The sequence below is a fragment of the Eschscholzia californica genome, unplaced genomic scaffold (assembly GCF_041429995.1).
Source record: "Eschscholzia californica isolate CP2 unplaced genomic scaffold, dmEscCali1.0.p SCAF_1, whole genome shotgun sequence".
Classification (NCBI taxonomy): domain Eukaryota; kingdom Viridiplantae; phylum Streptophyta; class Magnoliopsida; order Ranunculales; family Papaveraceae; genus Eschscholzia; species Eschscholzia californica.
In genome coordinates this window covers 1-19,985 of record NW_028238198.1, presented here as the reverse complement: position 1 = coordinate 19,985, position 19,985 = coordinate 1, and the positions used below count along the sequence as shown (strand labels likewise).

At 37.3% G+C, this 19,985-nt stretch overlaps 3 protein-coding genes across 6 annotated transcripts; 2 read left to right on the top strand and 1 right to left on the bottom strand.

Annotated features, from left to right (window-relative positions):
• The first annotated feature begins 3,384 nt into the window (after positions 1-3,384).
• Positions 3,385-7,386, top strand: LOC147562779 (uncharacterized). Of its 4 annotated transcripts, none has more exons than XM_086672782.1 (10): positions 3,390-3,738; positions 3,814-3,858; positions 4,354-4,463; positions 4,652-4,754; positions 4,970-5,306; positions 5,401-5,910; positions 6,354-6,425; positions 6,522-6,605; positions 6,708-6,957; positions 7,078-7,386. In XM_086672782.1, exons 6-9 carry the CDS (start codon positions 5,777-5,779, stop codon positions 6,757-6,759), a joined length of 342 nt encoding a protein of 113 aa, XP_086528908.1. In that variant the 5' UTR covers positions 3,390-3,738; positions 3,814-3,858; positions 4,354-4,463; positions 4,652-4,754; positions 4,970-5,306; positions 5,401-5,776; the 3' UTR covers positions 6,760-6,957; positions 7,078-7,386. The 4 variants fall into 4 exon arrangements, 2 of the variants coding, with proteins under 2 accessions (XP_086528917.1, XP_086528908.1); XR_015239618.1 differs by having other exon boundaries at positions 3,552-3,734; positions 6,354-6,453; positions 6,536-6,605; XM_086672791.1 differs by lacking the exon at positions 4,354-4,463 and having other exon boundaries at positions 3,385-3,734.
• A 4,458-nt stretch (positions 7,387-11,844) lies between these two features.
• On the top strand, positions 11,845-13,229 carry LOC147562778 (xyloglucan endotransglucosylase protein 2-like). The gene is made up of 3 exons (XM_086672769.1): positions 11,845-12,271; positions 12,391-12,584; positions 12,684-13,229. Exons 1-3 carry the CDS (start codon positions 11,966-11,968, stop codon positions 13,081-13,083), a joined length of 900 nt encoding a protein of 299 aa, XP_086528895.1. The 5' UTR covers positions 11,845-11,965; the 3' UTR covers positions 13,084-13,229.
• Positions 13,230-13,316: 87 nt separating this feature from the next.
• On the bottom strand, positions 13,317-16,019 carry LOC147562777 (glyceraldehyde-3-phosphate dehydrogenase A, chloroplastic). Its single transcript, XM_086672761.1, has 5 exons — positions 15,681-16,019; positions 15,421-15,543; positions 14,436-14,737; positions 14,102-14,346; positions 13,317-13,972 (listed from the first exon to the last, which is right to left on the bottom strand). The coding sequence occupies exons 1-5, from the start codon at positions 15,738-15,740 to the stop codon at positions 13,470-13,472; spliced, it is 1,233 nt and encodes a 410-aa protein (XP_086528887.1). The 5' UTR covers positions 15,741-16,019; the 3' UTR covers positions 13,317-13,469.
• Between the last annotated feature and the right edge of the window lie 3,966 nt (positions 16,020-19,985).

Here is a 19,985-nt window from a genome sequence, read left to right as displayed (position 1 = left end):
TGAAGGAGATGAATTTGACCGATCTGAGCTTTCTGACTCCATTGATGAAGCTTGAATTTGAGAAATTCTCTTAACCTAGACGCTCTGATACCATGAAAGATTTCGTATTAGGTACATAGAGAGAGAAACAGGAAGAGAGAGATCAAGGAGAAAGAGTGTTTTCCATTAATGAAATATGAGCTAAGAACTCATATATATATACAGTTGAAGTGTCGTTATAGAGAGAGGCCTAACAAACTAACCAACACATCAAAAGATTATAAAGGCACTCTCTCACACTTTCTCTTTAGCTTTATTTATACAAGTGATAGTCTCTCTCTTACACTTGATTTCAAAACGTTGGAAATCCATTTCTCTACCCCTAGAGATATGGGGAGGACCGACTTAGGTCAGTAGGGGAGAGCTTATAATATTGTTTAGTGCTTAATCTCAGTTGTTAATTAGTTTATCATGCTTTAGACGGCGACTACATTAGTTGGTATCTAGAGCCATTAAAATTTTGGAAGATTGAATAATTTGAAAAGCTCAACAAGATAACTTTTACTTTGAAGAACATGATTCCCAATAATCCGAATCAGATTGTAGTAAGTTGGATAATTTTTCTTCACCTTCTCTAATGTTTTTAACTAATACTACAACACGCCAACCACTGGTAGCCCAGTTGGTCAGTGCTTATATTCTGCAATACAGAGGTCTCCGGTTCGATCTCATGGAAGTGTTCGTCATGCTTAGATCGTAGTCTCGGCTAGATGTTCCTTGTCGTTCCTATGCATAACTCGAAGAAACTAACTATAAATGAAGATTGACACATTTTTTTGTGCTTGTTCTGGCGAGTCTCGGCTAGATGGAGAATGATGGGTGCGCAATCAATATTGGCCGTACATGTGGGCCGTGAATCCCACTTTAGGCCCCGTTCCCTCTCTAGCTAGTTTAATTTGTTTTTAGCAACCCAGATAGTATCATCTCAACAAAAAGAAATATATAAATTAGTATGGCTATTTTAGAAAGCAGCAATAGTTTCTATTTTACTGGACAAATAAGAGTTTTATCATCAATATTAGAAGTTGCCTTTAGTTGGCAACAGCGGAAAACTCCGAAAGAGTAGATCTTCGTCTAAAGTTTATAAAACCCATAAAAAACTTTTAAATCTTCGTCTTAAGACTTGTAGAACCAAAACTAACAAGACTAAATTAAATTACTGAATTTTATTGATCAAACTTGATAAACTAAACAACCATTGAAGCACTTTTATATAGCATTAGGGGTTGTGAAGTTTAAGTTGTAGTTGGTGTTTTGGTTTGAATTACTTTTTTTTTTTTTTACTTATGTTCTGGAGAATGAAATGGTTGATGTTTTGGTTTGCTCTTGCGTTCAGTGGCGATGCCAGAAAATTATACACTATGGAGGCACATTTTAATTGAAATAAATAGCGAAATAAAATCATTTGTTTTTATTGTAGCGATATTGAATACTCATATCTGTAGTTGTCCAAAACGAATTTTCATCTACTAAAATTGTTGCATAATAATCTTTTTTATCAATTATATCAAATATATCATTCTCAATATATGCTAGCAAATCATCATTCACCATTCTTATACAAGATAAAAAAAAAATTAATAGCAACTTCATATTGTCATTGGATGCTTCAAGGTAAAATATCGAGTATGAATCATTTAAACTAGCCAATCTTCTTTAGAACATATAAAGTAACACATACAAAAATATTTTGTAGAATGTAGTCTATAGATATTAGTATACATCTTGCAAAAGATGAAGATATGGACAAAAGAAATACCTTAAACTAGTGATTGTTTAAATTGCTTGAATTTCTTCTGTGATTCTATGGTTTTATTCAAATCATTAAGAAAAGTATGAACGAAAGAGGGAGTACAAAGTGGGCGAAGGATAACTGAACAGTCAAAAAAATTAATTTTTCTGATCTTTAGTATTATCTAAAGTGATATGTGAAAAAATTATTGAAGGCTTGTAAAATTGGAGATGGGCTACTTCTAGGCACGTCCATTCATATGCACGAGAGCTTTTTAGATGTATCAAATTTTCCACAGGAACCACTTAAGTAATTAGACTTAAATGCAAATTACTGTTATTTTTTAGTTCAAATTAAAGATTTGATCAATAGGCACTAAAAAGATATATAATATATATACAATCTATATATATAAAATATTAAAGGGGTGTGCACACTAGCATGGCCTCTGCTTGTGTTTGAATAGTTTTGACATAACATGAGGTTGCATGTGTCTTAGTCTATACTCCTATAATGTTAAACTTCATGGAAATTCATGAACCATCTTTGCTCATTAGTAATTCAATAAGGATACTTCATTACATCCGAAATTTATTGTTAAATTTGTTACAAAACTTGGGCAGAGTAGTAGTGATTACAATTTGAGTTTGGGACGAGCTACTCTGTTTGTCCGTGACTCTCCTACCCATGGGACAATCTTTCTTCCAATGACCTACCACCCCGCAACCATAGCATCCCTCAATTCGATGTTGCCTTACACGTTGAGTTTCAACTAGTTTCATTGCATCATCGAGTCACTAAAAACTATCACATTTGAGGTATTGACACCTCAAATATTTTCTCTCCGGGTTTTTCGTAGTACTGGACATCATTAGTGTATGATGAATACATGAAAGGACAAGGCAATGCCTCATGAGCCGTCATCTCGCACACCTGGCACTGTATTTGCTACATAAACAGTAACAACTTAAGTTAGGTAAAACACCTCACTGTAAACATAATATTTAGTGAAGGCCATTCAAAAATCCGTAAAATTTGATATACTTGAGAACCTGAAGCTGTTTTTGACCCTGCTCCCATCACTTTTAGCTAGTCGACTAACACTTGCACAACTGCACCTGCTTCCAAAGTTTTCAAAGGAATTCAAAGTGAAGATTAGAGAGCAACTAGGATTTTTATATGTTGGGTCCTTACTGTTGGAGAAAGTTGGGGGGAGGGCAAACTTGAAAAAAACTTCCAACAACTATAAGAAGTGAAGGACGAAATCTTGGCAGTTGATAGTGTAAGGTTCCACCGACCGTTAGTTTACATTGGAGGTATTTTCGTCTGATGAGAAACACGTGACTCGCACGCCCACTGCATTACAACTTTTTGACGGAAAAAGAGACTTTGAGAGTTAACACCTGAATGATAATGTTTTTAGGGTTGAAGTCCTAATATTGCTAAATAAATGAGAGACATTTACTAAATCTATCTATATAAAATACTACACTACGAAAAATGGTTAATAAGGATAATATTTTTACGTATGTCCAGACAAACTTGTAACATTTGTTCCTAATAAAATTAGGATAGGGACCAATAAAATGGTTTTAGTGGCAGCTTTAAAGAATACTTTGGTCTTTCGCCCACCTAAAAATGGCGCAAAATTTTTTTCGCCAAAATAAGGGCGCGAATGAAATACCTCAATTTCCCTTTTTTCCCTCTATTTCTCTCTCCTCCTTTTTCCTATACTCGGCACGATTTCCTTTTTCTTCTCGGTGCATGATTTCATCTTCTCGGTCTAGGGCTGGATTTCATCTTGTTCTTCTAGTTCTAGGGCTCGATTTCATCTTGTTCTTCTAGTTCTAGGGGTTGCTGCTCTTTTCTTTGATCTCTCTCTCTCCTTTGCAACTGGTTCATCTTCTTCTTCTAGGTTTTCTTTGGGGGCATCACAATTCGTTTGCATCTCCTACACCACCACGTTTGTAATGGTTCTTCTTCTTCTCCTTCAAATTAATCAATTAAGAGCTTATAACATGAACCCTAATTTGATTTTGCAGCAAATCTTTTCAGTTTCAAAGTTTTTATAACTCGGTTGTTACCAGGTTTGTTGTTTTCTTCCTATTTTTCTTCTTCTTCTTCAAATTAATCAATTAAGAGTATGTTGTTAAGAATTACTCAGTCTTTGTTGTTCTTCTTCCTCTTGTTCTTCTTCACATTAATAAAATAGAGACTTTATGACCGGGTAATATCGAAGTATTTCTTGTGACCTTTTTCATATAGATTTGTATTTCTTCTTAGACAAATCTGAAATGACTTGAATTCTAAAATGACTCGTGTCAAATTTTAGATTGTTTTGTTTATGTCTAATATGTCATGCCTAACCAGTTTGAGCATTGATTGGAGTAGAATTTTGGTTAATTTTTCTATAAATGGATCGGATTTGGCCAACCAGAAAAACCCCAACACCACCTTAAAGCCTTAATCGATGCGTTTATAACTTCAAATAACTAATTAAATAGTTCGAAGTAAATCTTATTGTTCCGACTCAAATAACTTACAAAAAGCATGCATTAAAAATCATCTAAATTTTCTGCCAGGCTAACTGTAACATCTTATGCATCCAAAGAAGAAAATATAAATGATTTCGTGATGAGTTCTTGCTACTGCAGCTGGCTGTTGCTGTCGCAAAAGTTGTTAGCCTCTCTGCGTGCGTCTTTCTGTCTTTTCTGGTTATATATTTTCTTGTGTAAAAATTTCAGTGCATTGGGTTCAGTTTTTATATGATGTTATAGTTGTAAGTTCACATGCTTTGCTACTTGTGTTATGTATGTTTAATGTTTTTATTATCAGACATGTACTGATGTTTGGGGTTTTGCATATTGTTTACGATGTTAGTGCGGTGGAGAGTTTCAATCGTATCGAGCAGTGATTCAATGAGATCGATAGATATGCAAGTGATAGTGTGTGCACGTTTTTTGTTGGTAACAAATGTGATTTGGTATGTCCGACCAGTTCGATAACATACATCTTTGATGTTTTTTTTGTTAATATTTGTTAAATACTCTAGTTAGTTCAAGAGCTCCCTTCATAATTTTTAGTTGTTTGTCGTTGATTTTTTCACTAAGACGCTAAATTAAGGTATTCTATTATTTTGTACGTGTGATCAAGATCATATGTTTCAGGCATTTTAATGCATTATTTTCCTTTGTCCAGGTGGAACACATTTTTTCTAACAAAACAAGAACTTTATCCAGAAATCTGATGAGTTTTGTAAGTGCTCTATAGGTGGAGAAACTTACGGGCATGGTATCACTGAAATAGAAAAAGTTGCTGTGCAGCGGAATGGTTTACAAGAAGAAGAGTATACTTGGGAGTTGGGAACCTTCTGTAAAAGTGAAAATAGAATTTACGTTTCTTTGTTCTTTTTCCCCGTTGTCCAACTTTTAACAGGTACCTTGATCAGCTAAGGCCTTTCATGAGAAAGGTTTCAATTTTGATGATGTTAGGCTTCACTGCTTGGACGAATGAGCCTAACTCGGATGCCTGTAAGGTAATTTAATTGATGTTTATGTGATTAGAATGTGGATTTTTTGTTTTCATCCCTACTAGTTAGCTGCTGGTTGCCACTTTAAAAACAACTGCAGGGTGGTGTTTTTTCTGGAAAATCCGATGCCAAGGTCAATTTCTTTGATTTAAAGGTTTTTTTTTTCATTCGTGAGATGGCTTACATTGTTCCCTTTTTTGATACTCCCACGTTTAGTGCCATTATCCCCTACATGGTACCTCCTAATGACGAAATGTTAGTGTTACAATTACAATGCTATGTAAAGTTGATAGTATTTAATATAAGTAGTCCATGATGAGACCTGTGAGGCTTTGATGCCATAAGAAATGACTTTCCCCTTTATGCGTGATTATGGTACAATCTTTATTTGGTTAGTTTGTAAATTCATTTTGTTTGTCCGTCCTTCTGCCTCTATTAATGTTTCTCAATAGGCAGTAAATTGTATTAAAATAGTAATGGTTAAATATTTGGACATCTCTCTCCGCTTGGGTATTCTAGAATCCCCAGATAAGATCGCATATCAGGCTGCATCTCATGATGAGGCTGCCCTGGCCGCTGCCGCAAAAACCTTTCGCTTCTTTTTTTACAGGTAATATCTTGTATTTCAGTTATGCTCTGACTTGGAAATAATACATGGGTTCATGTATACTTGTTTACGACATTTAACCCTTGTCAGGATAAATGATTGCATCTTAGAAACTCAACGACTCAAAACTATGTGGCTATGCATGATGCACCCAGTGCTTTTAATGTTTGAGATCCGCTTGGTTGATATCCAAATTAACGTAGAGGGTTTACTGCTACTGTCAAACTTAATAGTCTGTCATTATATCTTGAGAATGAGAAACATCATGAAAATCATTCTAATAAAACCTTAATTATCCCCTAGAAGGGAACTTTGACTCATTTTATTCTCTTTATCTCTAATAAAAGTTTACTGTTGAAAAGAGGCAAGATCACAGAACTTGCTCTTGACTATTGCACCATGTCTGTGTACTAATTTGTATTAGACTTACTATTTATTATCTCAAGCGAACACCAACATCAATCATGGTTCGGGAATCACATGTCGAAAAGATTGGAGGAATTCAAGATGTACTTATGGTATTTTAAATGTTCTAGAATTTAATAGGTTGGTTTTCTGACCTCTTCTATTTTTGTTTAACTTCGTGATTTAAATTTTTTGTTTGATCTTGATAGTTATCTTTGTATAGTACATGGGAGCGTTAGTCTATTATATTTATATGTCGGTATCCAGATGGAAATCTTGTTTTGTACTGCAAGGTAATTTTTCACAAGTCTTACTGCTTTAAGGTAAATTAAGTGATTGCTTTTGAAGAATCAAATTAAACTGATCAGAGAAACCTATGGTTCTATTCTTCACAGGGTGCTGATACTCTCATCTACGAAAGAATGGCAGATGAGAATAATGGCATGAAGAACATCACTGCGGAACACTTAGAACGTTATGGTTCTGCAGGTTTACGCACATTGTCTCTGGACCCAAATTGGCGCTAGTGATTGATAGAAGTGCTTGATGTATGCACTTGACCCTGGTCTGCGAGAAAATTTGCTTAACCTAAGCTTGAACTGCAACTCTGTTGTCTACTGTTGAGTATACCCCCGGAAAGCGCAGGTAAAGATCTGATATAACTTCTAATTTGTTAAGATATTGGAATAAGTTTAGTTTCTCTCATATCTACTTCATCGACGAATATTAAGGAATAAAGGCTTAAACTTTTCTTATCATTTCTAGGTTACTACCCTCGTTAAGAAAGGTGCACGAAAGATAACACTCATTATCTGTGATGGAGCCAACGACGTGAGCATGATTCAAGCTGCTCATGTTGTTTTCGGCATAAGTGGACTTGAAGGATAGCAAGCAGTGTAAGCAGTGATGGATAGTGAATTCATAACAAACTTTTCTACTCCGATTCACATTTGCATGTTTTGATGTAGTTTTTGTACAAAAATGCATTATCTTTTCGTAAGAACAAAATATTTTGATTATCTATGTTTGAACTCGTTTTAAGGCGTCAAGTTTATTTGATTTTGTATCTTAAAAGTATTTGTCTCACGGAAAATTTCTACAATATTTTTAGCTAGTAGCTTTCTCAAATTTAAGCGACAGAAATTCGTGACAAATTTGTAATGATGACAGTTAATTGTCCCGAACCCAGGCCAGGGATAGTTGCAATTCGGCCCAAAAAATTATAGGGACAGATGCCATCTGTAGCTACAACTGTCTCAAATAGTATTTGAGACACCTCTTTCTGTGACAAATTAAAACAGTCCCCACTAGTCTGTTGGGGACTGTTTTACGTTTTTGGGACAGTCCAGACCGTCCCTAATGGTCATACTTTTTGTAGTGCTAGTTTCCTAAAAATAAAAGCTGCTAAAACTAATAATTCGCTACTGAAAAAATATTATACTACTAAAATAACAAGATCTTAAGATATCCAAAATATTTGGAATATCTTCTCACAACCTCTCTGCATCAGTCTCCTCCACTCCAAAGAAATTCGTCTCGAGTTTAGTAATTGAATGGAAGGTTATCTTGAATGGTACACCCTTGAGATAAATATTTTTTGAATTGCATGGGAATCACCAAACTTTCAGATTGGACCGAAGACTTTATTATGTCAAAAAATTTCTGTCTATAATTGTAATGTAACTCAAACTCCCTTTTCACCCCCAAAATAAACTTTGCAAATCATGAGTATAGTCATTGAAAACTACAAATTTTGATGAAGACTTTCCAATAAAATTATTAATCAATCCATGTGAAACAACATGAGATTCACAAAACATTGAAAACAGATCTCCGTAGGAAGGAAATTCAATTGGACTCAAGTTTGAATTGAGAAGATTCTCACCTTTTTTTAATTCAACTTCCGAACGACTTCCTGTGACTCAATTTCTTGAACCAGTTCCTTTAACTCAATTTCATGAACAACTTCTTCATAATCAAATTCCTTATCGTGTAAGTTGATATTAAAAGACTTGTCGGTAAACACAATAATGCCAGATTTTGCTTCATGAATAATATTACTTGAATTGTCTATGGTCACAATTCGTGGTGGTTCAACATTCTCTAGTGGAACTTCTTTTACCTTTTTTGTATTAAAGCGAGGTTGCTCTTCCCTCTGAATTTTAGAGTTCCTATGGTCGCGCTCCCAATCAACTTAAACTTTTAAAGTCAAGTTGTATGGGTCTTGAATCGTCCACATTGTAAATAACCCCACCTTTTCTCTCAAACTGAATCTCAAGCTTAATTTTAATCCGTTCAAAAATCGATCAATAAAAACATTTTCAGGTTCAGTAAAGTTTTCTGTATTGTTTCTTTGAGCCAACTTTGAGAATTCTGTTGGGTATTGGTGGCGTCTACTAATGTTGTTAGCGGAATCTCAGACATCTCATGTCTAACATTAGTATGGTCCCAAGATCATCATGCATAAACTAATAGTCAACTAAGAGTTAGAGATTACCTTATTCGCTAGTTTTCTCTCGAACCTTTCCAATCGCTTTGGAAAGACCAAGAGCTCCAATTGTAGCTCCTTTACTTGGGACACCGAACGGTCTACTTAATCTCCCACCTTGTAAGCTAGCTAGAACTCCAATGGTGGTTTGATAAGAAGAACTATTTCTTCTTTATTTGACTAGTTGATAGCTTTTGGGAATTAGCTCACTTTTTCTTCTCTACTTGATGTTGTAGAGTAAGAAAGCTCTTAGAGAAATTTCACACCTTATTCACTGCCCTAAGAGTCATTATATAGAACCCTAATAAGAGTCCCACTCAAATTTAATTTCCTAAAAGACCCTTTTGAATAAGATTAAGGAAATGGTCGAAAATAGAAACTAGTTACTATTTTCTCAATTCCTTGATGAGGGGACGTCCAAACCAGGCCAAAATTGGCAGATCTAACCTTACTTATTAGGGGAACCGTCCCTCCAATTTTCAGCCCAATCCGGACCAAAAAAGTCATCCTTTGGCTCCCGGCCCAATACCACTCTTTTGGGTTTTTTGTGATATCTTTGCCTAAACTTGTTTTAGGCCTATGAGACATATTTATGGGACTCTCCCATGATTATATATCTCACTCCCACTAGTCATATCATCCGATTAAATAGCCATTCTTATGTGTAACCCGTTGTAGGATCCGATCGAAGTTAGCCGCGAATTACTTCGTAATTCGACGATCGTAGTTGGTTTCTAGCTAGACTCTACGAACCTTAAATCAACTGGACTTAATGATCTTCATCATCAATTGTCCTATCCGACAAATTGTTTGCATTGCATCTTTGGTCGAAGGACATCTCCTTCAAACTCCTCATAATATTCACCAACTGAACGCAACCCTTGTACTGAAAAATTGTTACCGTGATAGTATTTCTCCATATAGGTTGTCTGATATCAAATTAATAGAGAAAAAATAATAATAATGAGATTCTTTTTTTGATTTTTTTTTTCAAACCAACTTTAGATGCATCTTTGGAAAATCTATCGATGTGTTCTAAAGTAATTTTCGCGTAAATGATATTGAATCAGGCGAATCCTCGCTCTTGATGCCAACTGACGCAACGGAAAACTCCGAAAGAATTAGATCTTCGCTTAAAACTTATAAAACCTTTAGATCTTAGTCTTAAGACTTGTAGAACCAAAACTACCAAGATTAAACTAAATTACAGAATTTTGTTGATCAAACTTGATAAACTAAACAACCATTAAAACCCCTTTATATAGCATTAGGGGTTTCCTAAACTTAAACAAACTTTAATTAACAACTTCTAATATTATATGTCCTTGCATCAGCTGAATCCTGTAAAACGGATAAATGTCAATATTTCTAGACATATTCTGAATCTGTGAATTGAAAGCTTGGCTTCAATATTATATCTCCCTTATAGTTCTTGTCGTAATCATATTTTCTATTGTTAGTCTTGTTGTCCTCGATCTTAGTTAGTAGTTTAATTATGCTTCAGCTGCCCACTGCATCAAGTAAACTAAACAAATACAATACATAAAAGTGGATAGTTGGATCGACATAGCTAGGTCGATACAAACTTATAAAAATGACATCTTTTAGGTAATTAAGTTGATGTTCGGTTTGTATATCTTGAATTAGTAAGAGAGAGAGAGAGCCTGTAGGTCAAACAGATCATGTGGGGAGTAGTTGGAAAGTTCCGCAGATTGAGCCATTGTCATCTAAACTGCAGGCAAATTTTATATTTTCCAGGTGCGCCTTTTCATTATTTCAAATTGAGAGAGTTAGTTGAATAAAAAGAACACAAAATAAAAAAGAATTTAAATAGCCTCGGAGTAAAATGAATAGGAAGTTAAAGCCTAAGGCGGATTACTTAGAGCATCTCTAATGCAAAACTCAAGAAAAACTCAAGAAATCTATGTGTCAAGTGTGAAAAGTGAATTTCTAAAGGGTCTCTTTCCTATTTGGTCCTTTAGAGATATTCTATTGCAAAGCCTTCTCCAATGCAACACTCAAGAGAAACTCAAAAAACCTATATTTTGGTATAAAATTACTTGATTAACTTATGTGGCACTTAGATAAACTCAAGAGAACACTCTAAACTTAGAGTGCCCTCTTAAGGATCTCTAAAACAAATCTTCACACATCATTTTAGAGATTCATATTGAGTTTTGCATTGGAGATTGATTTTAAAGAAAAACCCTAAAGATTCCTATGTGACCTTTTATCTTTTACTAAATACAAGTGTGGATTTCAATGCATCTCAAGATGCACAAAGGATCTCCTACCAATTTTTGGGTGGTTATTAATTATGTTTAAAATTGGTCTCATCCCAAGCATCCGCAGGACTCTACAATTATTACTCTATGTTGCCCAAAATATCTTTCAACAAGCCAAATCTAGTTTATTGATTCCTATACTTTGTCACGATAATCTATAGCTAGCTTTTTTCGAGGTATAAGGATGGTGCTAGCATTAGAAATTGCAATTAGAATGTAGAGATAAAAGGTCAGCCATCAACACAACGTCTTTTAAGTTCAAACCCAAATCTATCTAGGTCCCGAGTCAATTAGACGGTGGGTGGTTAAGTTTTGGAAAACCATTGGTGCTATGGGAGCGTCTTTGAGTGAAGGTCGACTAATCTTTTGTGGATCCTACAAAATGAGAGGCAGTGTTTTGTTAAGGGAATAGCGGACAAAATGAGAGTGGTATGATTATGGTTGGTGAGCTTGGTTCTCTCCATGTTAGTAGTAGTACTATACTAATAATAGTTAGAGAATAAGAAATACAGATAAGCCGATGTTCACCAGCCATGCTACAGCAACTCAACAAGAGGGAAGGGCCGCGTACTATCCACCTTGTTAGGATTTGTTCTAAATACAATCATACATAATATGACTTTGAAATGTTTCTTCTTGGAAAGACCTCGTTATCCTAATCATTGAAATTAAATAATTCAAATCCCCACCCCTTAATGGCATAGAAAATAGCTGTCCATCCTAGTATTTTAATATCAGGCCGCTACATCATTCTTTTTTGCCCTATAAAAAGGCCTCTACTCGATCCTTTTCTCCAGATATATTAGATCTAATTTCTTCTTCTTGTTTGCTACTACTAATTGAGTATATAGAAACAAATTAAGAGAGAGAGAACAAAAAAATGATGGATTCAAATTGTTTTCGGAACAGGAGTAGTCTGTGTATGTGTTTGTTGTTATTGGCTGTTGCTGGAACAATGGCTGCCGCACCGAAGAAGCCAGTGAATGTGCCGTTTGATAGAAACTATATGCCAACTTGGGCTTTTGATCACATCAAGTACTTCAATAATCGAAATGAGATTCAACTCTTACTCGACAACTATACAGGTACCGGGTTTCAGTCAAAGGGCTCCTATTTATATGGACACTTCAGTATGCAAATTAAGCTAGTACCAGGGGACTCTGCTGGTACAGTAACTGCTTTCTATGTAAGTAGTAGTAATACTTATATCTCTCCTACTATTTTAATAGTAGTTAGTAGCACCTTAATTCAATCTTCACTTTCTATAAATTATGAATATATATACATATTTGGATGGCATGGCAGTTATCTTCACAAGGAAATGAACATGACGAGGTTGATTTCGAGTTCCTGGGGAACAGAACAGGAGAGCCTTACATTGTACAAACAAATGTGTTCTCAGGAGGGAAGGGAAACAAAGAACAGAGGATCTACCTCTGGTTTGACCCAACCAAGGCCTATCATTCCTACTCAATTCTCTGGAACTCTTTTCAGATTGTGTAACAAAACCTAAACTTACCTACTTGCTACTATTTTTATGCAGCTATTAATTGATACATATGACTAACGGAATTATTATTTCTTTTGTTGTGCGGCAGATTCTTGGTAGATGATATACCAATAAGGGTGTTCAAGAACAGCAAGAATTTCGGGGTGGGATACCCATTCGAACAACCAATGAAGTTGTATTCGAGCCTGTGGAATGCGGATGACTGGGCCACAAGGGGTGGGCGTGAAAAGACTGACTGGTCAAAGGCGCCTTTCCTTGCTTCATACAGGGGATTCCACATTGATGGATGCCAGGCTTCAGTGAATGCCAAGTTCTGCGACACCCAAGGGAAGATGTGGTGGGACCAAAAGGAGTACCAGGACCTTGACAGTTACCAGATCAGGAGGTTGAGATGGGTTCGGAGGAAGTTCACCATCTACAACTACTGCACCGACCGAGTCAGGTATCCTAAGGTCCCTCGTGAGTGCAAGAGAGACTGGGATCTCTAATGGGTTTACTCTCTCTATTATGCTTCCGTTTCTTCAAAGGGAGGGGGGTTGTTGATTCACCCACTAAGTGCTCTTTCAATTTCTTTTACTGTTTTCCCATTTGTTCAACTATTTCATTTTTCTCTACTAAATAATTGGTTATGTTACTTTTGTTGTTTATTAATACGCTGAATCATATCCTCTTTCATATGAAACTTAAAACCAGAAATCACCCTTTCAGTTGACACACGAGATACGAAATGAAGCCTAAGCCTTGTAAACTCAAGGAAATTAGGTACATAACAGAGAAGCAAATGAAAAGGTTCCGATTCTCAGTCTCTTGACATGAATGTTTAGGCAAATGTTAATCAATCTACAAAAAGAAATTGAATCAAGAACCTAGGTGCTCATTTCCAGTTGTTGGCGACAATGTCAGCCAAATCGACCACCCTCTGGGAGTAACCCCATTCGTTGTCATACCAGGCAATGACTTTGACCATATCATCACCCATGACCAGGGTTAGGGAAGAGTCGACGGTCGAGGACACATCAGAGCACCTAAAGTCGCTGGAGACAAGGGGCTCGTCGCAAACTGCAAGAATGCCCTTGAGCTCTGAGTCAGCACTCTCTCTGAAGGCAGCATTCACCTCCTCGGCGAATGTCTTCTTGGAGACCTGGACAACTAAGTCTACGACGGATACATTTGGTGTGGGTACACGGAGGGCGATCCCGTTGAGTTTCCCCTTGAGGTTAGGGAGGACGAGGGCTACTGCTTTGGCAGCACCAGTGGAAGTTGGAACAATGTTGAGTGCAGCAGCTCTAGCACGCCTTAGGTCACGATGGCTGGCATCCAGGAGTCTCTGATCTCCAGTGTACGAGTGAGTGGTTGTCATAGTGCCCTTTATAATCCCTGCATATATATTATATATTTGCCCCATAAATATCATCATCGATCACTACTACGTATCAGTACTCATGCATGTGGCAGAGTGTCATGATCAATCTTAGAGAACAGAACAATAACACTGTGTGTACGTACCGAACTTCTGGTCAAGGACCTTGACGAAAGGAGCAAGGCAGTTGGTGGTGCAAGAAGCATTGCTGATGATAGTGTCTTCGTGGGTGTAGGCGTCGGCATTGACACCAACCACATAAGTGGGGATGTCACCCTTCCCAGGGGCAGTGATCAAAACCTTCTTGGCTCCTGCCTGTATGTGCTTCCCTGCTCCCTCTCTGTCCACAAATACTCCTGTCCCTTCTATGACTAGGTCCACCTCCAAATCCCTGTAGTGTGAGTATGTATGTGTATTGCTTAAAGAAAGTACATAGGGGAGTAGTAGAAGTACTAAGTTGGAAGAATTAGTAGTACATACTTCCACGGGAGGTCAAGGGGGTTACGGCTAGAGACGACCTTGATGATCTTGCCATCAACGGAGATAGCATTGTCTCCAACAGGCTTGACATCAGCGTCGAAGATGCCAAGTGTGGAGTCGTACTTGAGTAGATGAGAAGCTTGCTTCACACCGCCGGTATCATTAATGGCAATCACCTCCAAGGGAGATCCCTCCCTACCGTGCCAACACCTCAAGAAGTTCCTTCCTATCCTTCCAAACCCGTTTATTGCAACCTTCAGCTTTGCTTCTGTTACTCCTCTCTTGTAGCCCTTCCCACCAACCTTCAATCACAACCAACAACAACCCGGCCGGCCGGAAGCCCCTCTAATTAGTAGTTAACCAGCTGTACTTTTACTATAGCTAATTGCATTAATTAATTGCCCGATCTAGCAATTAGTTCTCAACCTATGTATGTACTACCACCCTTAGTTACTTCGAATACCAATTCTTACCAACTTACAACCACTATCAATCTTGATCTTGAAATATCAGAGATGGTCATAATAAATAGTATAATTTTGCTCAAGAATCATTCAATTTCAGAAGTTTAAGTCAGACCAACAGTTTTACTACTAATAATTAAGCTGATGTGCACGGGATCAACCTCCTAAACTAGTACACATAAACTTTTATCAATTACAATTTCTTTTGAAAATTTGATAAGTGATTTAAAATGAAGTAGTTGATATTTGTTTCTTTAGTTTTGTGGTCAAGAACATATATGATAATGTAGCTAGCTAGCTAATAGTAAGACATATTTTTTATCCTGAATATCCTTGCTGCGGTGTGGAGTAATATTAATCTTGCTAGCTAGCTAGCTGTAGACAAGCTTAATTATTCTAGTAGTAGTAATTAGTTTTGTCCAAATTAACATGCATATATTGTCTGATCAGCAGCTAGCTAGCTAGAAGAAATTAATAGTAATATAATTAGCAATAGAGAAATGGATATGAAGAGAGCTGACCGCAGATGTTTGGAAGGAAATGAGGGAGAAAAAGTCGTCGTTCGTTTTTGTTGAGAAGGGAAGACAAGCATTGGTGCTGCGGAGGCCTGAGAATTCAGAAAGTCCTTTCCCAGCATTCACCCCCTGTATTCAGTCAAATTGTAAATTCAGTTTGTAATGCAGATCGATTGATGAATAGCACATATATTCATGGTATATATATTTGAAAATCACTAGCTAGCGAGCGAGGGAGAGAGGGAATTAAGAGAGTAATTATCTACTTGATGGAGAGAACATGCTGCAGGCTTGGATACCGAGCTGAGAAGAGCGGAGGAAGCCATGGCTGATGAGGCGATAAGGAGATGAGATGGGAGAAGTAGAAATTAAGTTTGGAGGATATACTTATTTGAAGTTACATGCATACTAGTGTAGTAGGGAAATGGGTGGGTGATACTAGTTAGTTGGAAAGAAAGAGGATGAGATTATGGATAGCTTTCTCTTTAGAACGAATGGCTCTCGACCCCCCTTCTTCCTTTCCCATCCCTTACCCGTTTTCTTTTTTTTTTTTTTGGCTAAATCTTTTTAGGTTCCTTATTTTTCTTAAATTTAAATTTAACATCATCTCCTGCTCCATCCCAAATTTTCTTCTCAACCCTACCCCTTTTCTTTTTTTGGTCCAACTCTTCTCCATCATCTTTATGTTCTTTTTCATCTCTATAACTTCCAGTAGAAGGAGTAATTTTTTTAACAATCATTTTTTCAATATTTTTTGAACAATAATAAAAGTTGAAATACCACCCACTCCCTCTCAACTGCATTTGGAGCTTTTAATCAAATAAATGTACCTTAAGAGAGAACTCGAGTGGTATAAAAGAGTATACCTAATAAAACCACTTTAATTTACTCTTCCAAGTTAAATAATACCTAGTTCAACAAAAAAGAATCTTGACAAATTTATGGGTTATTTCTCGATTGACCCCCTAAAGTATGATCAGTTTTTCGCATAGTCCACTAAAGTATGAGAAATATTCAGATGATCTCTTTTGATTTTTTCTGTCCAGCTGACTGTTATGTCAGAGTTAGTCAGATTTGATTTTCTTTTTTATTTGTGTTTTTTCTTATTTCTTCTCACTCATTTCTCCCAAAAATTTCTCTCTCCTGTTTTTCATCTTCATCCCCTTCTTCCTCCACCACGCCACTACCAACACCACCACCGCTAAAAATTCTCTATATTTTTTTTCACTTAAATCCCTTGGAACTAAGTTCATAAGCAGTCAACACTTGGTTGTCCAAGTGGTTGTAAGTGTTTACATAAAATCCAAAAACATGTAGGTCCTAAGTTCGATTCTCACCGAAAGTTAGGATCCGTAGTTTTTATACTTTGGTTAGTTGGAAATCAAGTGGGGGGGGGGGGGGGGGGGGGGTGGGGGGTAAAGTGGTAACTTTAAACCCTATTTTCCTATTTTTAAATTTCGCGAGTTGTGGCTGCTGCTGGTTGGGAAGTGGGTGATTCAGAGTAGTTGGAGTAAACTATTAAGTTGCAATAGCAACCGGGACCATTAGATCTATAGCAAATTGATCTGAACGAATTAGGGGTTGCAGGACTACCGAAGCAAAGTGCGTCGCGCTGTACTGAATCGCACCTAAGGGGACAATAAGGCTACTTAGGCCTGTAAACGGTAGCTTATCGGATCGGATATAGGCATATTCGTATCCGAATCCGATAAGCTATCCGAATATTCGAATCCGATAATTATCCGACGGATATTAGAAATCAATATTCGAATCCGAACCCGATAATATTAACGGATATCGGATATTATCCGATATCCGAAACTTTAACAAAATTTCAAATTTGTTCTTTAAATTTTTTTACCATTAGTTCTAAAAAATAAATCTCAACCATAGATTTTATATATTATTATGAATAAATTTGAATTTTTATTAATTTTTTATATTACTTATCGGATAAGCAGATATCCGATAAGGGATACCCGAATCCGCATCCGCATCCGAATTCGAAATTTCGGATATTTTTTTGAAATTCGAATACGGATGCGGATGTCAAATATTCGGATATCCATTGACAGGCTTATGGCTACTTTGCGGTACGGGGAATTAAGTTGCAATGCCCTCCTAAATTGCGCTACATGTATAACTGAAGGAGATGTCATTCGACCAAAGATGCAATGCGAGCAATTTGTCGGATATGACAATTGATGAAGAAGATCATCAAGTCTAGACGATTTAGGGGTCGTGGTGTTTAGCTAGAAACCAACTACGATCGTCGAATTACGAAGTAATTCGCGGCTAACTTCGACCACATTCTACATTGGTTACACAAAAGATGTCTATTTGATCGGATGATATGACTAGTGTCTCATAGGCCTAAAAGAAGTTTAGGCAAAGATAACACAAAAGACCCAAAAGAAGGGATTTTGTGTCGGGGCTTAAAAGTGAAGATTTAGGGTCCAGATTGGGGCCGGCCTTGGCTGGTCGTTACCCTAATAGGGAAGGTCAGATCTGCGCTTTTGGGCATGCTTTAGACGACCACAACTAAGAAAAATAGGTATATTTTCTTAATCTTATTCAAAAGGGACTTTTTGGGAAACCTAATTAAGGTGGGACTCTAACTCAGGGTTCTATTTAATGTCCCATAGGGATTTGAATAAAGTGTGGAATTTCTCAAGAAGCTTTCTTAATTACTCTACAACATCAAGTAGAGAGAGAAAGTGAGATAATTCCCAGCTATCTAACTAGTCATAAAGAATAAGGTGTTCTTCATATCAAACCACCATTTGAGTTCTAGCTAGCTACAAGGTGGGGGAGATCAAATTGATCATTCGGTTGTCTTGAGTAGAGGAGCAACACGTGGGCTCTTGGTCTTCGCATTCGATTGCAAATTTGAGGGTTTAGGGGTTAGGGTTTCGTGTTTAGGGTTAAGGGTTAAGGGTTATAGGGTTATGGGTTATAGGGTTAAGGGTTAAGGGTTAAGGGTTTCTGGGTTTTGGGTTAGGGTTTAGGGTTTAGGGTTATAGTGTTTAGGGTTTAGGGTTATAGTGTTTAGGGTTTAGGGTTAGTGTTTAGGGTTTAGGGTTAGGGTTTAGGGTTTAGGGTTAAGGGTTTAGGGTTAAGGGTTTAGGGTTAAGGGTTAAGGGTTAAGGGTTAAGGGTTAAGGGTTAAGGGTTAAGGGTTAAGGGTTAAGGGTTAAGGGTTAAGGGTTAAGGGTTAAGGGTTAAGGGTTAAGGGTTAAGGGTTTAGGGTTAAGGGTTTAGGGTTAAGGGTTTAGGGTTAAGGGTTTAGGGTTAAGGGTTTAGGGTTAAGGGTTTAGGGTTAAGGGTTTAGGGTTAAGGGTTTAGGGTTTAGGGTTTAGGGTTTAGGGTTTAGGGTTAGGGTTTAGGGTTTAGGGTTTAGGGTTTAGGGTTTAGGGTTTAGGGTTTAGGGTTTAGGGTTTAGGGTTTAGGGTTTAGGGTTTAGGGTTTAGGGTTTAGGGTTTAGGGTTTAGGGTTTAGGGTTTAGGGTTTAGGGTTTAGGGTTTAGGGTTTAGGGTTTAGGGTTTAGGGTTTAGGGTTTAGGGTTTAGGGTTTAGGGTTTAGGGTTTAGGGTTTAGGGTTTAGGGTTTAGGGTTTAGGGTTTAGGGTTTAGGGTTTAGGGTTTAGGGTTTAGGGTTTAGGGTTTAGGGTTTAGGGTTTAGGGTTTAGGGTTTAGGGTTTAGGGTTTAGGGTTTAGGGTTTAGGGTTTAGGGTTTAGGGTTTAGGGTTTAGGGTTAGGGTTTAGGGTTTAGGGTTTAGGGTTTAGGGTTTAGGGTTTAGGGTTTAGGGTTTAGGGTTTAGGGTTTAGGGTTTAGGGTTTAGGGTTTAGGGTTTAGGGTTTAGGGTTTAGGGTTTAGGGTTTAGGGTTTAGGGTTTAGGGTTTAGGGTTTAGGGTTTAGGGTTTAGGGTTTAGGGTTTAGGGTTTAGGGTTTAGGGTTTAGGGTTTAGGGTTTAGGGTTTAGGGTTTAGGGTTTAGGGTTTAGGGTTTAGGGTTTAGGGTTTAGTGGTTTAGGGTTTAGGGTTTAGGGTTTAGGGTTTAGGGTTTAGGGTTTAGGTTTAGGGTTTAGGGTTTAGGGTTTAGGGTTTAGGGTTAGGGTTAGGGTTTAGGGTTTAGGGTTTAGGGTTTAGGGTTAGGGTTTAGGGTTTAGGGTTTAGGGTTTAGGGTTTAGGGTTTAGGGTTTAGGGTTTAGGGTTTAGGGTTTAGGGTTTAGGGTTTAGGGTTAGGGTTTAGGGTTTAGGGTTTAGGGTTTAGGGTTTAGGGTTTAGGGTTTAGGGTTTAGTGGTTTAGGTTAGGGTTTAGGGTTTGGGTTTAGGGTTTAGGGTTTAGGGTTAGGGTTTAGGGTTTAGGGGTTTAGAGGTTTAGGGTTTAGGGTTTTAGGGTTTATGGTTTAGGGTTTAGGGTTTAGGGTTTGGGTAGGGTTAAGGGTTTAGGGTTTAGTGTTTAGGGTTTAGGGGTTTAGGGTTTTAGGGTTTAGGGTTGGGTTAGGGTTTAGGGTTTGGGTGTTTAGGTTTTAGGGTTTAGAGGGTTTGGTTTAGGGGTTTAGGGGTTTAGGG

Bases quoted from the DNA above. Each gene is read 5' to 3' on its own strand.
- LOC147562779 (XM_086672791.1), top strand. From the start codon at position 5,777: ATGGTTAAATATTTGGACATCTCTCTCCGCTTGGGTATTCTAGAATCC. The intron at 6,426-6,521 runs GTATTTTAAATG...TGATCTTGATAG, and splicing joins GAATTCAAGATGTACTTATG to TTATCTTTGTATAGTACATG. The intron at 6,606-6,707 runs GTAATTTTTCAC...TATTCTTCACAG, and splicing joins ATCTTGTTTTGTACTGCAAG to GGTGCTGATACTCTCATCTA.
- LOC147562778 (XM_086672769.1), top strand. From the start codon at position 11,966: ATGATGGATTCAAATTGTTTTCGGAACAGGAGTAGTCTGTGTATGTGT. The intron at 12,272-12,390 runs GTAAGTAGTAGT...ATGGCATGGCAG, and splicing joins GTACAGTAACTGCTTTCTAT to TTATCTTCACAAGGAAATGA. The intron at 12,585-12,683 runs GTAACAAAACCT...GTTGTGCGGCAG, and splicing joins TGGAACTCTTTTCAGATTGT to ATTCTTGGTAGATGATATAC.
- LOC147562777 (XM_086672761.1), bottom strand. From the start codon at position 15,740: ATGGCTTCCTCCGCTCTTCTCAGCTCGGTATCCAAGCCTGCAGCATGT. The intron at 14,738-15,420 runs GTCAGCTCTCTT...TTGTGATTGAAG, and splicing joins TTTCCTTCCAAACATCTGCG to GTTGGTGGGAAGGGCTACAA. The intron at 13,973-14,101 runs GTACGTACACAC...ATATATATGCAG, and splicing joins GGTCCTTGACCAGAAGTTCG to GGATTATAAAGGGCACTATG.